At 39.6% G+C, this 23,670-nt stretch overlaps 1 protein-coding gene across 1 annotated transcript in view; it reads right to left on the reverse strand.

The window, feature by feature from the left end:
• The window catches only part of LOC126484145 (cytosolic carboxypeptidase-like protein 5), a 172,187-nt gene that overhangs the window by 102,742 nt on the left and 45,775 nt on the right, over positions 1 to 23,670 (reverse strand). Inside the window, exons 4-5 of the mRNA XM_050107543.1 lie at positions 20,507 to 20,652; positions 19,948 to 20,098 (exon numbers count right to left, since the gene is read on the reverse strand). Of these exons, the coding sequence (XP_049963500.1) occupies positions 19,948 to 20,098; positions 20,507 to 20,652 (297 nt within the window). The remainder of the gene's footprint in view (positions 1 to 19,947; positions 20,099 to 20,506; positions 20,653 to 23,670) is intronic.

Genomic DNA, 23,670 nt, shown 5'->3' on the forward strand with positions numbered 1-23,670 from the left:
TGCTGTTGGTATTCTAACCAGAACCTGCCAGTATTTATTTTAGCCCCTTAACATAATGATTTTTTTTTTTTTTTTAAAATTACAGTAAAAAAATTGTTTACTAACAAAAAGCATCCAACAATAAAACATTACACAAAGACATATAAGATAGCTTTTAAAACTCAAAATAAGGAGTTGCAAAATTTTGAAGATCACCAATAACAAAATCCCACGTATACTCATGACTGGAATTGGACTAAAATATCCTGAAACTTGAAGTAACTTTCTTTAGTTTCTGCATAGCTATGAAATCTAACCATCTACTTCACAACAGTTTTCTGTGAACATAAATCTAGAGAGCTTTTGAAGCTCAACAGTGAACATAAATCTTGGAGGAGCTAGCAAGGGCACAGTGGATGTATTTATATCATACTACTGGTGAGCACTAATTGTCACTCAACTGACAAATTGTCATTACTTTCAGACTTTAATGAAGTAACACCATATTCTTCTTCATTTCCCGAGCTGCTAAATCCAACGCCAAACTCTGGATCAATATAGCCATCCTTTTTTTGAAAGCAATGCCTCAACAACAATACAGGATAGAAGCTGAAAGCGCACATTTTGTTGTCGAGTATCCAAAGCTGCACACAGTAAGGATGATATTTAGTGGCAGCCAGGCAGAAATGTAGGACAGAATGCTCTCTAGTGGCTGAACACTTTGCTACCAATGCTGAAATGGATATGAGCAGACTTTTATTTTTCTGAAGGTCTGTCCTTAAGTTGGCCCAGTATACTTGGGATTTTAAGTTTCTGTCAAAATAATAAAAGCAAGATAATTTGGGGTTTTATATTAAGGGCTTACATAAGTAATTTTTAAGCCCTGAAGAAGAAACATAAAAATAATTGTTAGATATTTCCAGAATGAATTTTCACTCTGCAGTGGAAAAAGCCATGTGTCTGCAATATCCTTTCTTCCAGTAGTGCTAGTTCTATAAGTCTCACACGAGAGCTTCTGTGGAGTTTGGAAGGTAGGAGATGAATTACTGGCGGATGTAAAGCTGTTAGGATGGGTCGTGAGTCACGCTTGGGTGGCTCAGATGGTAGAGCAGTTGCCCGCAAAAGGTAAAGGTCCCAAGTGTGAATCTTGGTCCAACACACAGTTTTAATCTGCCAGGACACAGACAAATGAATTTGGGACAACTGAAGCATATGTAAAAGTACTTTCTTATGATGAAAGTCATTTGAAGAACAAATATTGTTTCAGACTGTGTGAAATACAAAAAGGTAAAAGAAATAATATACAACAAAATAAACATTTCACCCAAAAAATTTTGCTCGTTTACATTTTTGGAGTGGTCAATATGAGTTTCTACTTCGAGAGCATAAAATTTCCCCATAGATATTTAAAAAAAGGCAAATACGCAAAAGAAATTCTGTTTTTTCTTTTCTTTTTTCTTTGGCTTATAAATTGAAAACTGTGATTTTCAGGTAACACCATTCTATACTAAATTAAGTAAAACCATAACCTTGGCATTTTGATGAAGTAACAGCAGGCTTTTCACAAAGTTCTGCCAACCATGCCACAGCTCACCTTATGAATTACTGGCAGCGTGCAGACACCTCCAGGGGAGGCAAAGTGTTTATTTTCTGCAAAGTGCGTTAACACTAGACGGAATACAAATACAAATTACTAAAATCTGAACACTGTTCTACAAATATAGTGAAGTTATTTTCAGTTTATTAAGTAAGTATTTATTTGCAGATGTTAAATGGGCTATTATGTAAAAAAGCTCAACAGCTGGAACTGCCAACTGTCAATCGTACTGAAGAGCCTGTCCCAAGTGTAACATGTTGTCAATATGAATTCAACATTCTTGATTTCATTGTATCCACTATTAATGGTTGAAATACTGTTTGCAGCTTGAGGGTATGAAATCCATCATCCCAGCCTCAGCTCTTCCGGCATCTGAAGATGCCCAGAGGCTTAAACTGGGTCCCTTTGTAACAAAAGTGTGTCACCTAGGTGTTACGGAACTTCTGATATTTCAACTTCAGTCAAACAATTCTTTACTATGGATTACTGTTCTAGATTTAACCATAATCAGTCATATTCCATCAGACCTATTGACACCAAGCTTGGAAGATACGCTGTGGACGTGTAGTAGTGGCTCCACACAGTGCACCCCACTCTACAAGTACCAGTAATTTCTGAATGGAAGAAATTTATGCACTCTAGAACTAACACAATTGATGGTAAGAGAAATGCAGTAACTTTCCAGTCATTCATTAATTCACCACCAAGTGACAACAACACAGCTACAACATAAGTTTACAATATGCTGTCAATGGCAGACAGCTGCAAGATGCCATGTTTACCAATCCATTCTATTTTCCACCACCACACTTACAAGTTAAGCACTTCCCAGCCATTGTTTATAGGAAGATATTTTACATTAAAGCTCACTTACCAATTGCAAACAAATACTCACTCAATAAACTGAGAACAACACTATATAGAACACTAGTTCAATGAAGTTATTTTGTCTCCTTACATAAGAGAACAGGAGAGGAACTGCTAGGGGGACATAGTCTACCTGTAAACTGAAACATGAGCAGCACTTATGGTGGAGGAAGTTACTTCTCCTGCAAGAATGCTACAACTGCCATACACCATAATTAAGAATTAATTTCCCCTGTAGCAGCATGGAACAGTACGCAGAGATTTACTTAGAATCTGACCCTATGTCTTTCTTGTGTTTTTATTATTAGCAACTCATATTTGTACTCAATGTTGTGTTAACACACTTCGTGGAAAACACCCCCTCCCCCCCCCCCCCCAACCTCCTCCCTTCTCTCCCTTCCTGCCATAGTGCCTGCACAGTGCGTTGCCTCTGATTCATAAGGTGAGTTGCGGAAGGGTCGGTATAACTTTGTGAAATATCCTGTATTTGCTTTTTGTGACACCGTGTGGTAAAAAAAAGGGGGGGAACTGCCTGCTCGCTTCTCATTTTGCAGACCTATGAAGGAGGGAACAGCATGACCATAATCTGGAAACCTATTTTCCTTAGCCTATTTTCCTTCCCATCCTGTTACACCACTAGAACTGTAGAATACAATTTATCCTTAATGCAGTTCTGCTACACTTAGATGCAGTACACACAAGTAATATTTGTTCTTAACCCACTTCATTTTACGATAAACATTAATTTTATATTATTGAAATGAATTTTTAGTAATCTGCTATTTTTCCATCCCCTGTAACACGGAAACTTAAGTCCTAAAGAAAAGTGAATAAAAGATTTTTTCGTAGGAAATTCAATGTAGTTTAACTCTGAACTGGAAAACATTTCTGCTACAAGGTGTGGTTTTTGTGATATTCAAGGCAAACCTAAAAAGTTACCTTTACATGACTCCCTCGCCACACTGATCAGGATTTTTAGTTTATTGTTCATGACAGTCCTATCATTTCAAAAATTTGCAGCTACAAGAATTTTTTTTCTCCTAGTTGACATTTCTTGTTCTTGTCTGCCCCCGGTAGCTTAATGGTCAGCGTGACAGAATGTCAAACCTAAGGGCCCGGGTTCGATTCCCGGCTGGGCCGGAGATTTTCTCCGCTTAGGGACTGGGTGTTGTGTTGTTCTAATCATCATCATTTCATCCCCATCGATGCGCAAGTCGCCGAAGTGGCGTCAAATCAAAAGACTTGTACCCGGCGAACGGTCTACCTGACGGGAGGCCCTAGTCACACGACATTCATTCATTTCCTGGTGTTCATTGAATGGGCTAGTTCTGGGAAGAGGGCTTGTAGTGCATGGAACATGTCAGTGGTGATCTCCAGATTTTAAAATTCAAAAGGAGTGACAGACTGAACACTTTGCCATTATGGGTAATGGAATAAAATATGGGACAGACTGGTTCCGATCAGCTCACCTACCCTACTCCAGAGAATACATTAGGTAAAGAGTATGGCAAAGATGTGGAAAAATGCATGACATACGTGCTTTGTCCATATCCTTTGTCCTTATTTCACAAAAATGGGGCATGGAAATGTACTGCCTCTCTTCAACATAAAGTGTTCAAATCACTAAATGATATAAATTTGGAGCATACTAAATTTGTGATTGATAGTGTGTTGTTGCTGCTTAAAGTTGTGTGAAAGGTAGCGCCTTCCATTTCAATCAATTTGTGATAGATATGCTGCATATGTGAAAGCCAAATCAGAAGTGTTAATTGTTTTTATGGATATTCTGACAATACTTCCAAAAACACTGAATGAACTAGAAGAACAGATAAAAGCATTACTTTGGAAATAACTTTTGGTGGGAAAATAATAGCTACTATCTCTCAGGAAATTTCCTAGCCAACACGAAAAATAAAAGTCAGTTAATTTCTACAGGTGTGCAAAACTTCGCTGAGAGGTAAAATCCCTCTTATTTTTATATCATCATCTAAATCCAATCAACAACACAAATGTCGAACATATACCGTTCTTGTACTTTAAAAGTAGGTAAGACATAACTTCACATTTCTCCTATCAGAGAAAGTAGATGTTCATCAACACTTTGTAAAAGGATCCAAATTTGCGCTGCACTGCCCACAATTAAAAATCTTGATCTTGAAAAGGACGCTATAAACCAACAAATAAACATTTTTGCTTATGCTTTATACTAACAAAATTATGGATGATATTGCCTCACGTCTTCTGACTGAACCTATGGCTCATCGCAATTTACTGTAACATTGAGTGGAACATGAAAAGTTACTGGAGTAATGAGAATGGAAGAAAACATCCAATGGCAGACTCACACAAATCATTGCTTTGCCTCAGGGGCTATAGTAAAAAACATTTAACATTTCATGTGCGAGGTTGAATGAAAAGTAATGCCTCCACCTTCATTAATTGGGTTTGGATGGGAATATTTTAATAAATCAAATGCAGAAATAATCCTTAGAATGTGATCTTTAATTACCGATATTCACTTTTCCACTTAATCACCAGCCAATTGGATACATTTCTGCCAATGATGAACAAGTTTTCTGTAGCCATCACAGAAGAAGTTGACACACTGTTTTCGCAACCACAGTCTCAAAGTTCTGTCATAATGGTGTACCCACGTTTTGTCTCCTGTCACAATTGAATGGAGAAAGGCGTCACTTTCATTCTTGTAACGCGAGAGGAGTTGCTGGCAAATTTCAAGTCTTTGCGCTTTCATTTCAGGAGTCAGCATCCAGGGTACCCGTCGTGCACAGATCTTCCGATAGCCAAGGAAAGCCACAAGTTCTTGTGAAATGCCGATTGTGCTTGCAGTTTCTCTCTGAGTGATACGATGATCGTCCTGAATCAATCTGTTGATATTTTGCTTGTGAAACACGATGATTGCTGTCACAGGATGTCCAACTCTTTGTTTGTCATGCAGGTCAGATGGTCCCCCCTCGACATCTTTAAACTTACTCGTCCAATGACGCACAGTACTCACATCAACACAGTCACCATAAACTGCTTTCTTTCTCTGATGAATCTCCTTTGGGGTGACACCTTCTGCTTTCAAGAATTCAATGACTGCATGTTGCTTAAATCGCATTGACTGACCGTCTGCACAGGGTTCCATACTTAACACTGTAACAACACAACCGTTCAATGCTAAAGCTTCCCACCAACTGGAGCTGTAGAGAAGAGGCTACGGAACAAGCCAGTACCTGCAGCATACCAATGCTGCCAACTGTTGAAGAGTTATGAAGATGGAGGCATTACTTTTCAGTCAACCCTTGGGTGCACTGACAGTTCATGGGTCCAATGGGCGTAATATTTCAGCAATCGGACATGTTACCATCATCATTTACACTGATGAACTGACTCCTGGGAATGTGTGGCCGACTTAAATCCCTCCCTCTCTGTGAGCCATTACCTTCGCAGATGTGGAGGTGATTGCACCGGTGTCTGTGACAGTTGTTGTAGTTGCTATGCCCACCCTGGCTGCCAAATTATTGTGTTTGCTGAGTATCTTCTTAATTAGACCCAATGCTCATTCCCAAGCCCTGTTAAGATTATAGCCGCAGTCCTGGTTGATGAGAACGTTCCCGTTGCGAATTTTGATGGCTTCTCTAATGACACTGTCCCAGTATTTCAAAGCCTGAGCTAAAATCCTGGCACGTTCATGTTCCATCACATAATCACCTGACAAACAGTGCTCTGCGACCACCAACTCATTGGAATACATCAGTCAGCCACTGGTGTTCTCAGCATCGATCTTTGATGATGCGCACTGTTTGTTAAGTATATCCCTTTCCACAATGGCACAGAATCTGATATACCCTGGCCTTCCACAAATCGAGGTAATCTTTGATGCTCCCCAACAATGCCTGTGTTTTATTGGGTGGTCAAAATACAGTTCTTACTCAAATGCTTGTTCAGTATGTGCCTGACTTTTCCCGATAGTGCACTAGTGTATAAAGCCTGTGGCTCTCTCTTCCTCAGTGACTTCTTCTAACTTCACAGATTGTACTGTAGTGGTGGTGTGAGGAGCATTCTTAATCTGCCATTCTGAGTAATGGTTTTTTTTTTGACACTTTTTTGAGGTGTTCCAGTTCCTGGGGCAGACTTTCTGCATCTGAAATGGGAGCAGAGGGAATGGCTCACAGGGGGAGGGGATATACATCAGTCAAACACCCCCAGGAGCTGAGTTCGTATGCACGCCTGATGATGGTGACGTGTCTGATCACCAAAATGTTGTGTCTGTTGGATACTAAGAACCGGCATTACACCTGCGGACTATTCGATCAACAAATACATCATGAGAAACTGAAGAATTACAACATTTCATGTAGATTTAAGAAGTGATTCTGGGGAATCGTGGGTGCCGGCTTCTTCCAGTTCCTTATTTCTATTACACAGCTTCTTATTTTCTAATAGTTTTATATTTCTGTGAGAAAAAATGAGGTGGCAATTTCATTTGTAATCAGCATCCCAAAAGAGCATACATAATCAGATGTTCGGAAGTCCTCCAAAACTTCACAGGCAAAATCACCACATGGCTGTACTACTTACGCAAGCCTTACAATCGCACAGTACAGGTAAAGTGCCTCAAAGAAAAAGTTAATATTTGCTTTAATAGGTGTAAATATTTCTTTCATTTTTATTTCTAGCCATAAATACAGAAGACATATTGATGAAATGAATGCCATACACTCTGCTACAGCTATTGAAAAATAATTAGTCACTTCTCAGTGTTTTGTGAAATCTGCTTTGTGTGATTTAAGTAAAAATCCTATAGCAGATTTTCAATTTTCAGTTACTTCTTGTGCACTCCTAGTTGCATTATCCAGTCATGTGGCAGTCTTATTCTTTCAAAGAAGATCAGTGATTAACATTCCCTCAATGATAATGTCATCGGAGATAGAGCACAAGCTTGGTTTGTGGACAGATGGTAAAGGAAAGTGATGACCCCATTACTTACCTTAAGCAATTTAGGGAAACCACAGAAAACATGAATCTAGATGGTCAGATAGGGATTTCTACTGCACTCCTCCCAAATGAGATGCCTGTGTCTTACTATTTATTCTTTCCCAAGATCTGATCTACAATATCTTTTGTGCCTTTGAAATACTGTTTGCCAATGAGGAGTCACAGACCACTGTTAAAAATTTTACTTTACCAATAGTGTACAGTTCATCTAGTTTGGTCACTAACTGTGGACCATCCATGAGTTCTAGAAATGCAAAATTCTTGATCTCCTCTGTTTTCTTCCATTTTAAGATTAATCTAATATTTGGATATCATAATCTTATTCACAGACATTGAGATAATATCATAATCCTCCATACTGACACATTCAGGATGTGATTTTGCGTAGTAAGATATTTCCGTTCCCCGAACTCACCCTTCATTATTTCTAGTAAAATGTGACCCCAAAGAGAGACTGCTGACAGAATCATGTGGATGGTTGTGATAGCACTATAAATTTCGCTAAAGTGGAACAAAGATAATTTGAATCTATTTGAGAGATATGGACAAGAAACAAGATGGAAAAAGGGGTATGGATGGGAACTAAAGCAGAGGAGGAGCTGAAAGCAGAGTACAGGATATTATATTGATGCTAGGAGGATTGTGGGACTAAGTGTGTATTGGAACAACAGTTTTCACTTGCGCAGTTTAAAAAGGCTAGTGTTTGGTGTGGTGGTGTGCAGCCCAGATGACAAGTATGGAGAGATTCCAGAACTAACACCTGTGTTTAGTTTAAGCAGATCTGAAAATTTCCAAGAGTTATTTCAGCATGGAGAATACTGTTCTGAGTAGCTTGGACTGGTACTGCAAGCAATGCAAACAGATACTGGGGAACTCCTGAGTATGGGTTTAAGTTTATTAAAGATTTCCAGTGAAGAATGCTGAATATAGAACACTTAAAACACAATGTGAGCTGTGAGCTTGCAGCCCAGCTTAGAAAACTTTTGTAGTGATTTCCTTTAGAAATACTGTTGGACAGGATGTCTTTGCACATAAATGGGACTGTGGTATTTCCAGTATAGGAAACTGACAGGGGTGCTATTCTACTGAATGCAATCATTCACACGATTTAAGAGTGATTATGGTACTTCACAGCTGAAGCAGCTACACCAGTAGCTAAGAAGGGGTATAGGTATCAGGTACCAATACATCTTCAAAGGGGTAGAGATGCAGCCCTTACCATGCGTGGATGGGTGGAAATTCCACCAAATCAAACTTACAAACATTTAACGCACACACCACAGCACGCAATGCTGACACCGTGTTTATGTAAACCTACATCATTACTTACTACTGAAAATTGTAGATTACTTATGTCTTAGGGCAGCAAATGTCTTAGGTTAGCAATAGAATATACACATTAATGTAATGTTTTATGAAAAGCAATTCATTTTATATATACACTGAAGAGATAAAGAAACTTGTACACCTGCCTAATATCATGTAGGGGCCCCACGAGCACGAAGAAGCGCCACAACATGACTTGGCAAGGAGTCGACTACGAGGCTGTTCACAAATTCATAAGAGTACGAGGGGTTTCCCCCCCATGAACCATGAACCTTGCCGTTGGTGGGGAGGCTTGCGTGCCTCAACAATACAGATAGCCATAACCGTAGGTGCAACCACAATGGAGGGGTATCTGTTGAGAGGCCAGACAAACGCGTGGTTCCAGAAGAGGGGCAGCAGCCTTTTCAGTAGTTGCAGGGGCAACAGTCTGGATGATTGACTGATCTGGCATTGTAACACTAACCAAAATGGCCTTGCTGTTCTGGTACTGCGAACGGCTGAAAGCAAGTGGAAACTACAGCCGCAATTTTTCCCGAGGGCATGCAGCTTTACTGTATGATTAAATGATGATGGCGTCCTCTTGGGTAAAATATTCCGGATGTAAAATAGTCCCCCATTTGGATCTCCGGGCGGGGACTACTCAAGAGGACATTGTTATCAGGAGAAAGAAAACTGGCATTCTACGGATTGGAGCGTGGAATGTCAGATCCCTTAATCGGGCAGGTAGGTTAGAAAATTTAAGAAGGGAAATGGGTAGGTTAAAGTTAGATATAGTGGGAATTAGTGAAGTTCGGTGGCAGGAGGAACAAGACTTCTGGTCAGATGAATACAGGGCTATAAATACAAAATCAAATAGAGGTAATGCAGGAGTAGGTTTAATAATGAATAAAAAAATAGGAATGCGGGTAAGCTACTACCAACAGCATAGTGAATGCATTATTGTGGCCAAGATAGACATGAAGCCCACACCTACTACAGTAGTAAAAGTTTATATGCCAACTAGCTCTGCAGAGGACGAAGAAATTGAAGAAATGTATGATGAAATAAAAGACATTATTCAGATAGTGAAGGGAGACGAAAATTTAATAGTCATGGGTGACTGGAATTCGAGTGTAGGAAAAGGGAGAGAAGTAGGTGAATATGAACCGGGTCTAAGAAATGAAAGAGGAAGCCGCCTGGTAGAATTTTGCACAGAGCATAACTAAATCATAGCTAACACTTGGTTTAAGAATCATGAAAGAAGGTTGTATACATGGAAGAACCCTGGAGATACTAAAAGGTATCAGATAGATTATATAATGGTAAGACAGAGATTTAGGAACCAGGTTTTAAATTGTAAGACATTTCCAGGGACAGATGTGGACTCTGACCACAATCTATTGGTTATGAACTGTAGAATAAAACTGAAGAAACTTCAAAAAGGTGGGAATTTAAGGAGATGGGACCTGGATAAACTGAAAGAACCAGAGGTTGTACAGAGTTTCAGGGAGAGCATAAGGGAAAAATTGACAGGAATGGGGGACAGAAATACAGTAGAAGAAGAATGGGTAGCTTTGAGAGATGAAATAGTGAAGGCAGCAGAGGATCAAGTAGGTAAAAAGACGTGGGCTAGTAGAAACCCTTGGGTAACAGAAGAAATATTGAATTTAATTGATTAAAGGAGAAAATATAAAAATGCAGTAAATGAAGCAGGCAAAGTGAAATATAAACGTCTCAAAAATGATATCGACAGGAAGTGCAAAATGGCTAAGCAGGGATGGCTAGAGGACAAATGTAAGGATGTAGACGCTTATCTTGCTAGGGGTAAGATAGATACTGCCTACAGGAAAATTAAAGAGAACTTTGGAGAAAGGAGAACCACTTGCATGAATATCAAGAGCTTTGATGGAAACCCAGTTCTAGGCAAAGAAGGGAAAGCAGAAAGGTGGAAGGAGCATATAGAGGGTCTATACAAGGGCAGTGTACTTGAGGACAATATTATGGAAATGGAAGAGGATGTAGATGAAGATGAAATGGGAGATATGATATTGCGTGAAGAGTTTGACAGGGAAAATGAAAGACATGAGTCGAAACAAGGCCCCTCGGAGTAGACAACATTCCATTAGAACTACTGACAGTCTTGGGAGAGCCAGTCCTGACAAAACTCTACCATTTGGTTAGCAAGATGTATGAGACAGGCGAAATACCATCAGACTTCAAAAAGAATATAATAATCCCAATCCCAAAGAAAGCAGGTGTTGACAGATGTGAAAATTACCAAACTATCAGTTTAATAAGTCACAGCTGCAAACTAATAATGCAAATTCTTTACAGACGAATGGAAAAACTGATAGAAGCCGACCTCGGGGAAGATCAGTTTGGATTCCATAGAAATGTTGGAACACGTGAGGCAATACTGACCCAACGACTTATCTTAGAAGAAAGATTAAGGATAGGCAAACCTACATTTCTAGTATTTGTAGACTTAGAGAAAGCTTTTGACAATGTTGACTGGAATACTCTCTTTCAAATTCTGAAGGTGGCTGGGGTAAAATACAGGCTATTTACCATTTGTACAGAAAGCACATGGCAGTTATAAGAGTCTAGGGGTATGAAAGGAAAGCAGTGGTTGGGAAGGGAGTGAGACAGGGTTGTAGACTATCCCCAATGTTATTCAATCTGTATATTGAACAAGCAATAAAGCACACAAAAGAAAAGTTCGGAGTAGGTATTAAAATCCATGGAGAAGAAATAAAAACTTTGAGGTTTGCTGATGACATTGTAATTCTGTCAGAGACAGCAAAGGACTTGGAAGAGCAGTTGAACAGAATGAACAGTGTCTTGAAAGGAGGGTATAAGATGAACATCAACAAAAGCAAAACGAGGATAATGGAATGTAGTCGAATTAAGTCGGGTGATGCTGAGGGAATTAGATTAGGAAATGAGACACTTAAAGTAGTAAATGAGTTCTGCTATTTGGGGAGCAAAATAACTGATGATGGTCGAAGTAGAGAGGATATAAAATGTAGACTGGCAATGGCAAGGAAAGTGTTTCTGAAGAATAAAAATTTGTTAACATTGAGTATAGATTTAAATGTCAGGAAGTCGTTTCTGAAAGTATTTGTATGGAGTGTAGCCATGTATGGAAGTGAAACGTGGACGATAAATAGTTTAGACAAGAAGAGAATAGAAGCTTTCGAAATGTGGTGCTACAGAAAAATGCTGAAGATCAGATGGGTAGATCACATAACTAATGAGGAGGTATTGAATAGAATTGGGGAGAAGAGGAGCTTGTGGCACAACTTGACTAGAAGAAGGGATCGGTTGGTAGTATATGTTCTGAGGCATCAAGGGATCACCAATTTGGTACTGGAGGGCAGCGAGGAGGGTAAAAATTGTAGAGGGAGACCAAGAGATGAATACACTAAGCAGATTCGGAAGGATGTAGGCTGCAGTAGGTACTGGGAGGTGATGAAGCTTGCACAGGATAGAGTAGCATGGAGAGCTGCATCAAACCAGTCTCAGGACTGAAGACCACAACAACAACACGAGGGGTTGGAGATCTCTTCTGAACAGCACATTGCAAGGCATCCCAGATACGCTCAATAATGTTCATGTCTAGGGAGTTTGGTGACTAGTGGAAGTGCTTAAACTAAGAAGAGTGTTCCTGGAACCACTCTGTAGCAATTCTAGAAGTATGGAGTGTTGCATTGTCCTACTGGAATTGCCCAAGTCCGTCGGAATGAACAATGCACAGGAATGGATGCAGGTGATCAGAAAGGATGCTTACGTATGTGTCATCTGTCAGAGGCATATCTAGATGTATCAGGGAACCCACATCACACCAACTTCACACAGCCCACACCATTACAGTGTCTCCACCAGCTTGAACAGTCCCCTGCTGACGTACAGGGTCCATGGATTCATGAGATTGTCTCCATACCCGTACACGTCCATCCACTCAATACAATCTGAAACAAACCTCGTCCGGCAAGGCAACTTGTTTCCAGTCATCAACAGTCCAACATCGGTGTTGACGGGCCCAGGCCAGGCGGAAAGCTTTGTGTCATGAAGTGATGGGTACATGAGTGGGCATTCAGCTCTGAAAGCCCATACTGATGATGCTTCATTGAATGGTTTGCTTGCTGACACTTGTTGATGGCCCGGTATTGAAATCTGCAACAATTTGGGGAAGGGTTGCACTTCCATCGCACTGAAAGATTCTCTTCAGTTGTCGTTGGTCCTGCTCTTGCAGAATCTTTTTCTGGCTGCAGTGATGTTGGAGATTTGATGTTTTACTGGATTCCTGATATTCATGGTACACTCATAAAATGTTTGTATGGGAAAATCCCCTTTTCATCACTAACTCGGAGATGCTGTGTATCATCGCTCATGCATTGACTATAATACCACGTTCAAACTCACTTAAATCTTCATAACCTGCCATTGTAGCAGCAGTAATTGACCTAACAACTGTGCCAGACACTTGTTGTCTTATATAGGCGTTGCCGACCACAACGCTGTATTCTGCGTGTTTACATATCTCTGTATTTGAATAAGCATGCCTATTCCAGTTTCTTTGGCACTTCAATGAATATTGTTTTATATCTTTCTGATATGTTTTTACATATATAGACTGAAGTAGTGAGTGAAAATTTGACCCAAGCTGGGAATCGAACCCGGGTCTCCTGCTTACTAGGCAGGAGCATTAGCCACTAAGCCTCCTTGGCACAGCAGTTCACACAACTGCAGGGATGAGAGACCCACGTGGGAGAAGTTTCAAGGGATTGATTCCTAGCATTGGTACAAATTTTCACTCACCGCTTCATTCTATATAGACAAAATCATATCTGTACAAGACCAGTAAAGGAATTTGTGTAATTTCACTTCTGATCAGTGTTTGAGCACCATTTTTTAAGAAAATCATTTTATTAATGTTGGCTGATTGGTTCTAGAGCTGTTTTATTAATATGTAATGCACATCACTGCACCAGGACAGCATAGTACAAAACAGACAATAGCAGTAGCCAATAGGAAGCCAGCTGATAGAAATAGTTATGTTAAAGCATAGTAAGCTGGAAAGGTGTGTTGAGACTCAGGGGAATGAAAACATTGAGGACTTGGCATTTAGACAAAAATACTGAGGCACTCTTGTAACGATCATGCTTCATTTGAGAGGTGAAGAAAACATTTCTTAATTTTATGTTAATGATGAATGATAACACCGTATGGTAGCAAAATGTTTCTTAATTTTATGTGAATGACATTACACTATATGGTGGCACACAGGTCAATTTTTGTTGCTGTGTTGGCGAGAGGCCCAAGCGAGAGAATGTTTCGAAGAAGCCTGCTGACTGGTGGAAACAGTTAGAAGGTCAATTCAAAATTTAAATTAAAGCTTACAGAAATCATAAAAAGACCTTGAAAGGATTAAACCAAACAGTGAATTAGAAACAGACAGTAAAATAAGGACAATTGTGTGTGTGTGTGTGTGTGTGTGTGTGTGTGTGTGTGTGTGTGTGTAAAGATGATTTTGACAGTACAGAACGGAATCTACTGAGGGAAAGGTGCAGAAGCAAGCCAGTATTGTAATATAATTGTACACTTGAATATCCAAATTCTACAAGCCTGGAACTGAGTTTCCAGCATTGTGGCTTCTAACGTGAGTGCAAGCAAGCAGCAGGTCATGGTGACAGTGCTGTTCAATTGTGGGAGGTTATTAATGGTTGAGAAGTCAACCTTTAGAGAAACTAGGCATGCTGCCAGTCTCAGTGTCACGCGCAGGCGACAGAAAAGAATTACGACATAGGAAAGTGATGACATAAGGCGGCAAGGCATCTGCCCACCTGAGAGTGATAGTTTATGGTGGCTATAAAACAGCAGAGAGACCACAACTGGCAACAAGAATCCACTGTACATTACACATTCTAACTCGACAGAGTGTCAGGCTACCTGCTATATTAAGTTTGCACTGAATGAAGATCGATTTGCAAAGAACAATAAATTAGTGTAATAGCCGAAGGGAACGTCAGACTCTGTCTACAGAAGGCATTATTGTAAAGTTTGTGGGTAATTTGATTTCTGGGTGGCAAGTGGCCACTAGTACAAGTGTTTTAACTTTGATTTTTCATGAGCCAAATTTACATACTGACTTAGAATTATTCCACAGGTGACACCACAGAGGAACTATTAAGTTTTTTTTAAACAGGTATGGTGATACATATTGTACAATTAACAGTTTGGTCATTTATTTACATACTGCAAGGGACTGAGTTAGCTTTCATGAATTTGGCTGCCTGCTAGTTGCCGAGATATCTAGAGCCACTGCAACAGGGTTGTGTTTTGGTGGATAAACTATTAAATTTCAAAGTAATTCATCCCGCACGTCCAGGGCCTCGCTGCGATGGAGCACTTCCTTTCACGCCGATCACCTGCCACCCTACCTAAAACCTCTTTCCTCATTACCTTAGCCAGCTTCATCCTGACCCACAACTTCTTCACTTTTGAAGGCCAGACATACCAGCAATTAAAGGGAACAGCCATGGGTACCAGGATGGCCCCTTCGTACGCCAACCTATTCATGGGTCGCTTAGAGGAAGCCTTCTTGGTTACCCAGGCCTGCCAACCCAAAGTTTGGTACAGATTTATTGATGACATCTTCATGATCTGGACTCACAGTGAAGAAGAACTCCAGAATTTCCTCTCCAACCTCAACTCCTTTGGTTCCATCAGATTCACCTGGTCCTACTCCAAATCCCATGCCACTTTCCTTGATGTTGACCTCCACCTGTCCAATGGCCAACTTCACACGTCCGTCCACATCAAACCCACCAACAAGCAACAGTACCTCCATTACGACAGCTGCCACCCATTCCACATCAAACGGTCCCTTCCCTACAGCCTAGGTCTTCGTGGCAAACGAATCTGCTCCAGTCCGGAATCCCTGAAGCATTACACCAACAACCTGACAACAGCTTTCGCATCCCGCAACTACCCTCCCGACCTGGTACAGAAGCAAATAACCAGAGCAACTTCCTCATCCTCTCAAACCCAGAACCTCCCACAGAAGAACCACAAAAGTGCCCCACTTGTGACAGGATACTTTCCGGGACTGGATCAGATTCTGAATGTGGCTCTCCAGCAGGGATACGACTTCCTAAAATCCTGCCCAGAAATGAGATCCATCCTTCATGAAATCCTCCCCAATCCACCAAGAGTGTCTTTCCGCCGTCCACCTAACCTTCGTAACCTCTTAGTTCATCCCTATGAAATCCCCAAACCACCTTCCCTACCCTCTGGCTCCTACCCTTGTAACCGCCCCCGGTGTAAAACCTGTCCCATGCACCCTCCCACCACCACCTACTCCAGTCCTGTAACCCGGAAGGTGTACACGATCAAAGGCAGAGCCACGTGTGAAAGCACCCACGTGATCTACCAACTGACCTGCCTACACTGTGACGCATTCTATGTGGGAATGACCAGCAACAAACTGTCCATTCGCATGAATGGACACAGGCAGACAGTGTTTGTTGGTAATGAGGATCACCCTGTGGCTAAACATGCCTTGGTGCACGGCCAGCACATCTTGGCACAGTGTTACACCGTCCGGGTTATCTGGATACTTCCCACTAACACCAACCTATCCGAACTCCGGAGATGGGAACTTGCTCTTCAATATATCCTCTCTTCCCGTTATCCACCAGGCCTCAATCTCCGCTAATTTCAAGTTGCCGCCACTCATACCTCACCTGTCATTCAACAACATCTTTGCCTCTGCACTTCTGCCTCGACTGACATCTCTGCCCAAACTCTTTGTCTTTAAATATGTCTGCTTGTGTCTGTATATGTGTGGATGGATATGTGTGTTTGTGCGAGTGTATACCCGTCCTTTTTTCCCCCTAAGGTAAGTCTTTCCGCTCCCGGGATTGGAATGACTCCTTACCCTCTCCCTTAAAACCCACATCCTTTCGTCTTTCCCTCTCCTTCCCTCTTTCCTGATGAGGCAACAGTTTGTTGCGAAAGCTTGAATTTTGTGTGTATGTTTGTGTTTGTTTGTGTGTCTGTCGACCTGCCAGCACTTTCATTTGGTAAGTCACATCATCTTTGTTTTTAGATATATAAAGTAATTCCTTGTGTTGACAAGCTCATTTAATAAAAATCAACTCCATCTACAGTACAGTAATCTATTTATATTGCAGTTAACAAGCCTGCCAAGAACTTTATAAAATTGCAATTAAAAAAAAAAAAATAGGGCTTGTTTTGCAGAATTATGTGGTTGGTCTCTATACAACAAACTGATGGGCCAAAATCAATTTAGGTAAATCTCACCATGCATTTATGTTCCCCATCAAAGATAAGTTTATGAAAACAGGGTGGTAGGTAGTAGTACTGTAAAACAGTAACTGACAGAACAGAAACTAATGATTGTGTGTTGAGGAGCATGCTCTGCCATCAAGTGACCCCACTTAACTTGATCAATTTTTACAGCAGCTTTGCAACCTACACTACAACTAGGGAGTAATAATTTTTATGGATGGACAGGTTATTGGTTATTTAGCTCTCCCATAGAAAGTTGTGCTATGGTTGCAGCAGAGTTGATAACTGTACAGCTGCTTTCACAAAAGGCCCTGCTTTGATGGGACATGGTAAACCAATGACAGGAATGGTGTATGAAATGCAAAGCAGGTGCATGGGATAAGTCTTATATCTGGATCATTCAAATTGCTATGATTCACAAGGCATGTTGCTGGGAGTAGGAATGGCACAAGGATGCTTGAATATTTTGTATCATCTATTATCACTGAATCTTACTTAAGGTTTCTAAATTTAAAATCCACAATGGAACAACCTGGCCTATGTCATCTTTATGCTGCTATTACTACTACTACTGATGCTGCTGCTGCTACTACTACTACTGTCTTTCCTATCAAGTGTAATGCCACCTACTAAAGGAGCTATGGCATATATCAGCTTTGGTGTAACCAATGGAATAATTTTTATATGGGCATGACCACATGTATGTATGCCATTGGCAAACTGTGACCAAGTACATCCTTGAGTATTCACTGGCAGACCATTCTACTCAATAGAACATGACTGATTTTAACAGTTGCCTCACAATGTGCTATGGAAAACCAAATTGGAGAGTGTTGCTTTTCCACCTGGAAGAAACAGCAGTACTTTCTTATGCTCAGTTTCCTCAAGAGTAATGAGACTCATCGGTGTTAGTACCATTTAAAATTATGTCTCATAAATAACTGCTGGTTTCAACACCAAAGGATCTGCTAGCACTTCTTATGATCCTTTTCAACTCACTCCATCTGCCACTTTACCTGGAAACACATGTTCCAAGAAGAACCAAGCAACAAATTATTTATACCCAGACATGAAACAATCATAACAGAAAAACCACTAGAAATTCCAGCTCATGCAGAAGCTTACCAATAGCTGTTCTTCCTGTGTACTGTTCACAAACTGAATAAGAAATGAGGGAAATGGAAGTGGTATCTAAATTACCCTCAACTGCACACAAAGTGGTTTGCTGACTATAGATGAAGATGTGGATCAAACACCTATTTCATTGTGTTCTAGCAAATAAGTGAGACTATAGCATTTCTCTTGATCCTGCTCATGTAAGCAACCACAAGTGTATCAGTCTTTTAGAGTCTTTTGAATATTTTCGCAACTGAAAATAACATGTCTTACCTTATACTATTATTCTTTGATAATCGATTTTGAAATAAGTAATATGTTAAAATTTCTTTTTAATAACCTCTACAAAGTTATATGTCAAGACTTTGTAATGAAGATGTATGTTTCATTACTGTACCATGTATCTGCTTAAAGTTCTAGTGTGGTGAAATATTGAACTCAGACGTGGGTGGAGCAAGTCTCCCCATTCACTGAATACTGGAATGATACTGCCGAACAGTGAATGGTTTATTTTCTTTCTCATCCTTATCCAATATGAGCTTGTACACAACTCTTCATTGATTATAACATGACATTAAACTGCATCTTCTTCTATCCTTTCAAAACGGCAAAGAACTAGTTTCTTTCTGCTCACATTTCTTCCACCTTTGTCTCATGCAAAGCCTTTGTATATGATCTTTTAATAAAATATACAGCTGTAGAGATCCTATCTCCCAAGAAATTGGTTAGTTTCAAACAGTGAAGACCAGTTAACAATATCATTTTGTTCTTGGGAAGGGGTATGGCTGTCTCATGTGTGACTCCTACACTCTTCAAAATTACGTCAGCTTCTTATCTGCATATCTCTTTCTGTTGTCAGTGTTTAAGATGAGAATTCTCTTCGCATTTTGTTTCCAATGAATCTTAATTCTAGTTCCTAACAATACATAAGGAAAGCTTTCTTGGATACCATCAATTAGAATAAGAATTTAGCCAAGTGTGGAGATGTTACATAAATGAAAATAATTAATTTTGGAAAACATAATGTAATTGGATGGATCAAAAATCTACTCTCCCAGGCAGGGGCAAGAGAAAACATAAATAAAAGTTAAGTACATGTGAAATCTTTCGGAGCCAGTGTCTCCTTCTTCTGGAAGAAATGCTTAAGGGGATGGAATAAGGATAAAGGAAAAGGACTGGCGAGGTTTAGGAATTGGGGAGTATTCAAAAAAGTCACCAGCACCCCGGGTCAGGAGGAACTGACCGGAAGGGATGGGTCCACCACTGCAGCATAGGCAACATTTCACCAGTGCACCTGACGATGACAACTCAGTCTGATGTCAAAATATGGTGCATATCTGCCATTGTTTTAAATGAAAGAACATCTGAGGCACATATCCCAGTTATGTGGCATAAAAAAACTCTAGCAGTGGAGAGGTTCAAGATTATGCTTGTTGAAAAGCACATCCTATTTTCTAGTCTATTAACAGGGTAACAGTAGAAAATACAAAGTACACAATACATTTATGAATAACTTTTTATTTAATACTGCTAAAAACATCATCAACTGCTGCATACTAATAGAAAATACCAAAACTATTACAATACAAATTATTTCAGTGAATATGTCTAAAATGTTTGGCAAAGTTAAATGCAGAATAGTTTCATTCCGATTATGTTTTGGTATTCACTTTCTGTTTCACTTTAAAACAGCTACATACAATATCCTGGTAATATTATAATAAATGACACAAGTGCACAGTTTTAACACCTGTATTAGAACATACCTTCTGATAATTTAAATTTTGTGTCCAGAGAGCATAACATATTCTGCAAATCCGTATAGGAGTATGGGTATGTAAATGCAAAATATGTTATGGAACGTAGATTTTCCAGAGTTCGATATTTGAAACTTAATATAAATGTATTATCCTCGATCTGAAACATGAAAATTAAATAGATCTATATCAGTTTACCTATAACACAAACAACAACCACAAGCTAACTCAATATTAGTTTTATTGTTTCCCATTTTTTGCCTAAAGCTGCTTATCTTGAAAGGTGGAAACCTACTGTTATAGATAACATCTGGTGCTTCTCAAAGCTATTGCAGACTATACAATGGACTGTGTAAAAATTAATACATGGTTTTCACAACCACTGCCACTTGCACAACTAAAACACATTTTAAACTAATAACGATATGCATCAACATAAAGGAAATTGACACTATCCTTGTCATTACATGAAAGCAAATGAAACATAAGTCACTCTATTATTTTATTTGTATTCTCTAATTTTTGAGCTATCACGAAAAGAATTTTTTTTCAAAAAGTACACACTTACAACAAAAGTAGGCTTCTCCTTAATTCTATCCCAGCTATTCCGTCCAGGTACTATTCGATAAACTGGTGCCATACCCTGACTGTACATCTTTGACTGTTTGTTCAAATTCACAATATTGAGTTTCACAACTGCAAATGGTGCTCCTCCTGTAACAGACATTCACATGATATGTCTCAATCAATTTTATGAAATAACTGTAACAAGAAATGACCATGACTTTTTTTCCTTTCAGCAATTAGACTATTTGGCCACTTACAGTAGTCTCATTACATTTACATGGAACAGGTAACCAATTTTTGTATGAATTGAGATACAATATTTGTAAAGCACTGACCAAAGAAAATAATTCAACCTTAAAATTAGGAAATTGGATTAGATCATAATAAATGTAAATGTCCATTATGGGGAGATAAAACAGCAAAATAGGAGTGAGGAGTGCATTTAGAAACTTGGTAACAGGAAGTTGGGCAATAGACTGCGCCACTCGAACTGTCACACAACTGGCACTGCTAAGAGTATCCTACAACTTCCACATTACTGGCAATGGGTTATACACAATGGTGGTGACTACTTTGAAGGTCAGTAAAACTTTGAAAGAAGTATCTATTTTTTATGAGCTGTAAATAAATATATTAAAGTTCCAACCCTCGTATTTTGGTTTTCTCTCAATCGCTATAGTAAGCCATGCCTGACTTACATGTCATGAATTGCAGCCTAGCCTAGCCTGTATGGACTGAGCTGCTGGGTCCACACAGTGGGAACTCCAGGCAGCAGCATGGCATCTGCGAGTTGACACGCAACAGCAGTGGCATTAGCAGGAATGGTCCTCCAGGCAAAGGATCTCAGATTCAATAGTGAGCAGCCACCAAATAACACCAAGACTTTTTTAAGAAGACAGAACCTGGCACTACTACAATGGTCTGCAGTGAGAGTGATACTTAACTTGAGAAGTCAGGAACATTTCTGACAAAACAGCCAGGAACACAGATGACAACAGAGCAGTGATTGAGTTCATTTCTTGTATCTTTCACCATGTCACACTGATGCTGGCTATTTACTGTGAGTGAAAAGGCTCAAATCCAACCATAATCACTTCCTTCTAGTGCCAACACAGCCACCTAGTTATATCAGTGCAACCCAGTTTTGTGTGGTTCAATGCCTATACCTAAAGCCACCACGTTTCTCCCCCTCCATGGAAAGGGGAGGCAAGCACCCTGTATCTGCTTTTTGCACACTTCACAAAAATGAAATTTCAGAAAACACATTTTCCCATTGTACCACTACACAACAACACAATTTTGGGAATTTTGTAGGAGACTCAGTTGTTCTGGAATGACTTAATGGCTACATGCCCACACAAATGTCATATGCTTCTCTGATTTAGTAGTATGTACTACATTCGCAGATTCATAAACTAATCGGTGTATCACTACCACCATTAACACCACACACACTTCAAGGTAAAAGGGAGGACAAGTGGAAAAGTTCTAATTATAAACACTTTTCATCAGTGACAGCAAATCACAATTTCTACAGCTCCAGCAGAGGACGATGTTCACTGACATTTGATGTAGCTTTTCTCATTACTGCCATAAATGCTGGAAGCTTTGTGTTCCATACTGATATGGTTGTGATTTATGAAATTACCTAACTGAGGAAGTTAAGCAGAGTGTAATCAAGAGTAGAAGGAAGAAAAAAATATTAGGATTTAACATTTTGTCAACGTCACATTCATTAGATACAGACAACAAGATAGGGTGAACATCACCTCTCCTGAATAGAGTTCAGTGAGATAACCAATCCACCGCACCACCTCACTTGTTCGAGATTAGCATCTAGAATAAGATATTCATGGGTAAGAGAATTTCACAAGTGAATGAGATGTAAAAAAAATTATTGGGTAGGATGACATTTATGTCAGTGATGCTATGATATGTTATCACTGATAGCATATATGGCATTGGCTCCTCACACAAATTTATTGATATTGTGCCACTTTTGATGTTCCATACTGATCCTTAGTATTTTTTTAGCACAGGAGGATATGACCAATCTTCTTAAGACATTAATATTACTTCCTTTTTTTAATCTGTCTCCAGATCAACTTCAGAATTTTGCAAATATGGCTTTTAAATTGGAAAAGCTCACACCCAGAAATGGATGTTTTCTGAGTTAGCACACTTACAATAATGCTAATGTTGATCTGCAGGAAGTTGAAAAACTAATATTAAAACCTTAGGAAGGCTGGAACCTTCAAGAAAAAGAAATTAATACCACCAAAATTTTATAGAAAGCTAAGTGTTCCCTGCCCTTTACTTTGCTAATAATATAGATAGTATCCACCTGTGGTACAACTCTTTTGTCAGGTGGTAATGGGGCTGTTTAAATTAGTCATATCTCTAGTCTTGTTTATGTGCCTATCAGTGAATCAACATCTGAACTATATGGTAATTGGTTACTTTTACATCTTAAATTATTTATATTTCACCAAGACTTTCCTTTACCATGAAAATAAATGTGCTGAACATGCCAGACATTTGGTTGACATGGACAAGATACTTTTTCACAGGATGAAAGTTGAAAAATTTCACAGATTACCTACTTTGTTGAGGGTGGGGGGGGGGGGGGGGGTGAGGGGGGGAAGGAAAACATTAACATTTGAACAGTTATGAGCTATGCATCGTGTACTACTGTCTCCTGAAGATAGCATTTCCTCTCCTGGAAGTAAACAAGCTATCACTAGTCGTCAATTTGAATGATAGTGGTTCGTCTAGAAGACCTGTACAAGGAATGCAGGAACCAGGGAGGACTCGCATTACTATACTAACAGTCTATGCCATCATTCCTGAGGTTTGTCTCCTACTGAAACTAAAACTGAATCAATATGACACACTTCAGCAATTGGGAAGTCTGTGTGTGAGGGAAGAATCTGCAAAAGGTTAGTAGTCTGTCAATCATCAGCAATTCAAACGTACAGCAAATAACAATAACCTTCAGGGAAACAGTAGTGCAAGCACAAAAGCGTAACAGCCTGTCAATGATCAGTAGTTTGAATGTATGATAAATAATGATATTCCTTAGGAAAATGGAAGCATAGGATAAGAAGGATCACCTTGGGTACTCACCGTACATGCCTGCAAGTCTCATTCATTATGTTAACTTGT

Source organism: Schistocerca serialis, chromosome 1, assembly GCF_023864345.2.
Source record: "Schistocerca serialis cubense isolate TAMUIC-IGC-003099 chromosome 1, iqSchSeri2.2, whole genome shotgun sequence".
In the NCBI taxonomy this organism is placed as follows: Eukaryota; Metazoa; Arthropoda; class Insecta; order Orthoptera; family Acrididae; genus Schistocerca; species Schistocerca serialis.